This window comes from Etheostoma cragini, chromosome 6 (assembly GCF_013103735.1).
Source record: "Etheostoma cragini isolate CJK2018 chromosome 6, CSU_Ecrag_1.0, whole genome shotgun sequence".
NCBI lineage: Eukaryota > Metazoa > Chordata > Actinopteri > Perciformes > Percidae > Etheostoma > Etheostoma cragini.
The window spans coordinates 27,455,639-27,459,148 of record NC_048412.1 but is presented as its reverse complement, the minus strand read 5'-3'; the positions used below and the strand labels follow the sequence as shown (position 1 = coordinate 27,459,148).

The window sequence follows — 3,510 nt, the reverse complement described above, 5'->3', positions numbered from 1 at the left end:
TCACTACGACAACAACAGACGCTTTTGGCTGACGGTCGCCAGTTAACATGGACTCTCGTTAAACCGGAACACCGGTAGTACAGTATTCATCTGTCAAACGATTAGGCAAAACTTTAACTAGACAGTTTTGGCAACTGGATTAAGGACGCTCGTTAGTATCATCTTTAATATGTTTAGTCCGAGTCGATGAAACGAACTGTGTTTCGAGTGAAAGTCAGACATTTAGTAAATTTGGCGGACCACGGTAGCTAGCTAGATAACTAGCTAGTTAGCTAGTTAGCTTGCCACTCTGTCAACAACTCTGTGTTCAGCATGGACTGCACGGCGCTGGAGCTCGACGCTGTCAAATTTGCCAAAACAGCTGTCACCTACGACCAGAGCGGCAAATATAACGAGGCTGTGTTTTATTATAAGGTATGTAATGACAGGTTTAATTAGCTCCTGCCTGTTAACGTTAGCACTTAGCTCATCTTATCTAGCTAGAGGTAAACATTCACTTTCACTTACATACTGTCCTGTTGTTTGCCACTTTGGATTCACTTAATTATAAGTTTATCAAATTATAGTAACATGAATTTATTATAAAGCTTTGATATTGTCACTGACTGCCGATTAATAGCTTTATGTCTTTTTTGTTAACCACTTCCTTCATACTTTCACTTTACCTTTTACATACCTTTTATATACTTCTAAATACTTTTATATGTTTACATTATTGTTTTGGACATACTGTCTACCACAAAGTAATTGTACATGTTTTATTTTATCCAGTGGAGGAGGAAGTATTCCTACATTTTACGTAAGGAAAACTAGCCCCAGTGTAAAACAACTCTGTTACAAGTGAAAGTAAATAAGAAAGTAAATAAGTAAGTAAACTTTATTGCTAGAGCACATTCGCATTCCTTAAAATTGTACCTTTTTTATTGTAAAAGAAAGTGATAACGTACAAAACAAGTACTGGGAAACATAGACATCCAAAAGAGATTATGTAAGGTAAGACAAAAACAAAACAGTATAATAATAAAAAATATACTTAAAAAAACAAATACTGTACACCCCAAAAAATACTATACTCAAAGAAACCCATTTTAAATACATAAGTACACATGGGTTCTTGGATATGGTACCTAAGGTGAAGTACTTGACTAAATATACTTGCCTGTTAACTCCTGCTCTGCACTCTGCATCTTCTTCTTGGATTCTAATATTTTATTTGGTTGATTTTCATGGCCAATGACCACTTCTCTGTAATTGTTGTGCATATGACAATAAATAACTTAATACTGCATCTTCTGGGATGTTCTTGCTGTAGGAGGCAGCCCAGGCCCTGATATATGCTGGCATGGCAGGGTCTAAACTGGAGGGGATCCAGGACAAAGTGAACGAGTACTTGGATCGAGTCCAAGCCCTCCACAATGCTGGTACGCTCACCTGATAAAACACAACGCGGATCCACTGCTTTATGTTGCTGTTCCTAGTTTTCATCACCAGAGGGACATATGAGACCGTAGGCTCGGTCGAGATGAACCGGCCGCGCCTGTAAATTGGACAAAAGCGGACAATTAGGGAGATATCTGCTGAATTTGAAAAATGTAAATGTTTATTAGAATAAAATCACCGACTCCTCTTTTAATTTGGGTTGTTCGGGCATTATCAGCATGTTGAGACTCCATTTAGATTTGCATACTTGTACAACTGGAGTGAAAGATACACGCAGCGTTGCATTCCCAATGCATTCTTTTTGGGAACTCAACCACGGAAGAACAAAAAAGCCAAAATACATAACATGAAAAAGGACACTTTGGTAGAGAATTTTAAAGGTTTCTGTTAAACATAAACAGGAGGAGTTTTTCAATCGTTACTGTGTTTCCAGCTTAAAATGTTATTATTTAAGAGGCCAATGTATCTGTGAAAGCAGATCTAAACTGAGGAGCAGATTTCAGTTTTAGTTTAGTTTTTTTTTCTTAGTTGTTTATAAAGTTTAATGCTCTTTGGTTACAGGAAATGCTGAGCTTAAGAATAACTCCACTCTTTTGAAACCAAATGATTCCTGCAGCCTCCAAAATAACAATACAGTTGAATCCACACCTATGGAAAGACGTTTCAACCAAAAAGAGGGACCGCGGCGCTCGCTAACGTTAGCTTCTCGTCTCATCTGGGGTCTTATTAGACATTAGTAGACATTTTATCGTGGCAGGCCGCCATCAACGTAGAGGAAACACTGGAAAGGGGAAAAAGCCAAAAAGCATAAATATGAGCTCTTTAAGTAAGGAGAAACGGGAATAAATAGAGCTTCAGTCAAGACTTGAAACTCGGTTTATTCATGTTTCTCCTGATGGTGGACTGTGGCATTCTGGGTCATGCAGATAAGAGATTGAACAGCACCTTAACCCCGTACTTAACTGGACCCCTGTCCGACCAGCCATGGCTAGGGTCAGTCATGGCTGGTTGGATAGGGAATGAAATGTTTTCTAAGCCAAACATGGACACTAACATGAAACAATATTATTATAATTATTATATAATAATATTATATTATTAATCAGAGGGCCCAACGTAGGATCTCTCTGTCTGTTCTGTGCTCTACTAACCATTCCTTCCCCTGACCTTTGACCCCAGTCCAGGCCCAGAAGAGCGACCCGCTGAAGTCCCGGCAGCATGTGGACCTGGAGCGAGCCCACTTCCTGGTCACCCAGGCTTTCGAGGAAGACGAGAAGGGAAATGATGATGAAGCCATAGAGCTGTACACCCAGGCTGTGGAGCTATGCATAACCACGGTAGCGCTCTCTCTCTTCTCTCTCGCTTTGTCGGACGTATCTCAGTCACAGTGACCAACCTTTAGGATTCTGGTAAAGGAATATTCAAACAATAAAATAAAAACGGACAAAACACCCTTCACCCATGTTATGAGTGTTGGCGGTGCACAGTTTGTCCACCAGAGGGCGTACATTTCATAAGTTTGTATTTTTGTATATTTTATTTATCAGAACTTTAATATATTTAGATGTTCCTCTATTCTTGATCTTGTTACAATAAAACAAAAATTTATATTTTTAAACTGCATTATCATGGTATTTTAGTGAGGACTCATAAATAACTACAAACAACTATTGTTAGGGAAATCTGTTTACGTTTTTTACGCGTTTCTTGAATATTATTTTTTTCAATTCTGTATATATCTGCCAATATATTTTTAATATTTGAATCAATATCTGCCTTAAAAATCATTCTTCGGTCGGGCTCTACTTTAGGCCTGTAACAATTATTACATAATTGTCTAATTTTTACATAATAGCGGTTTCTTTGTTTAACCACAATGCATTGCTAACAGTAGCTAAGATCTAAGGCATGTGACTGCTAATTGCTGATATAGTTTATTTTGCCAAACTGAAATTACATAAGTGATTATTGATCGGACTTTATATTTTAATTACTATTTTTAATGTTAGTTGTTAAAGTGACCATACACACGTTCATAGCAACGGATATTACAAGGGGGGGGGGGGGGGG

At 38.1% G+C, this 3,510-nt stretch overlaps 1 protein-coding gene across 2 annotated transcripts in view; it reads left to right on the top strand.

Annotated features, from left to right (window-relative positions):
- Positions 1 to 3,510, top strand: part of capn7 (calpain 7) — a 21,359-nt gene that overhangs the window by 227 nt on the left and 17,622 nt on the right. For both annotated transcript variants that reach the window (XM_034873653.1, XM_034873651.1), the window contains exons 2-4: positions 72 to 414; positions 1,313 to 1,421; positions 2,620 to 2,777. In XM_034873653.1, coding sequence (XP_034729544.1) covers positions 313 to 414; positions 1,313 to 1,421; positions 2,620 to 2,777 — 369 coding nt within the window. In that variant the 5' untranslated portion in view covers positions 72 to 312. The remainder of the gene's footprint in view (positions 1 to 71; positions 415 to 1,312; positions 1,422 to 2,619; positions 2,778 to 3,510) is intronic.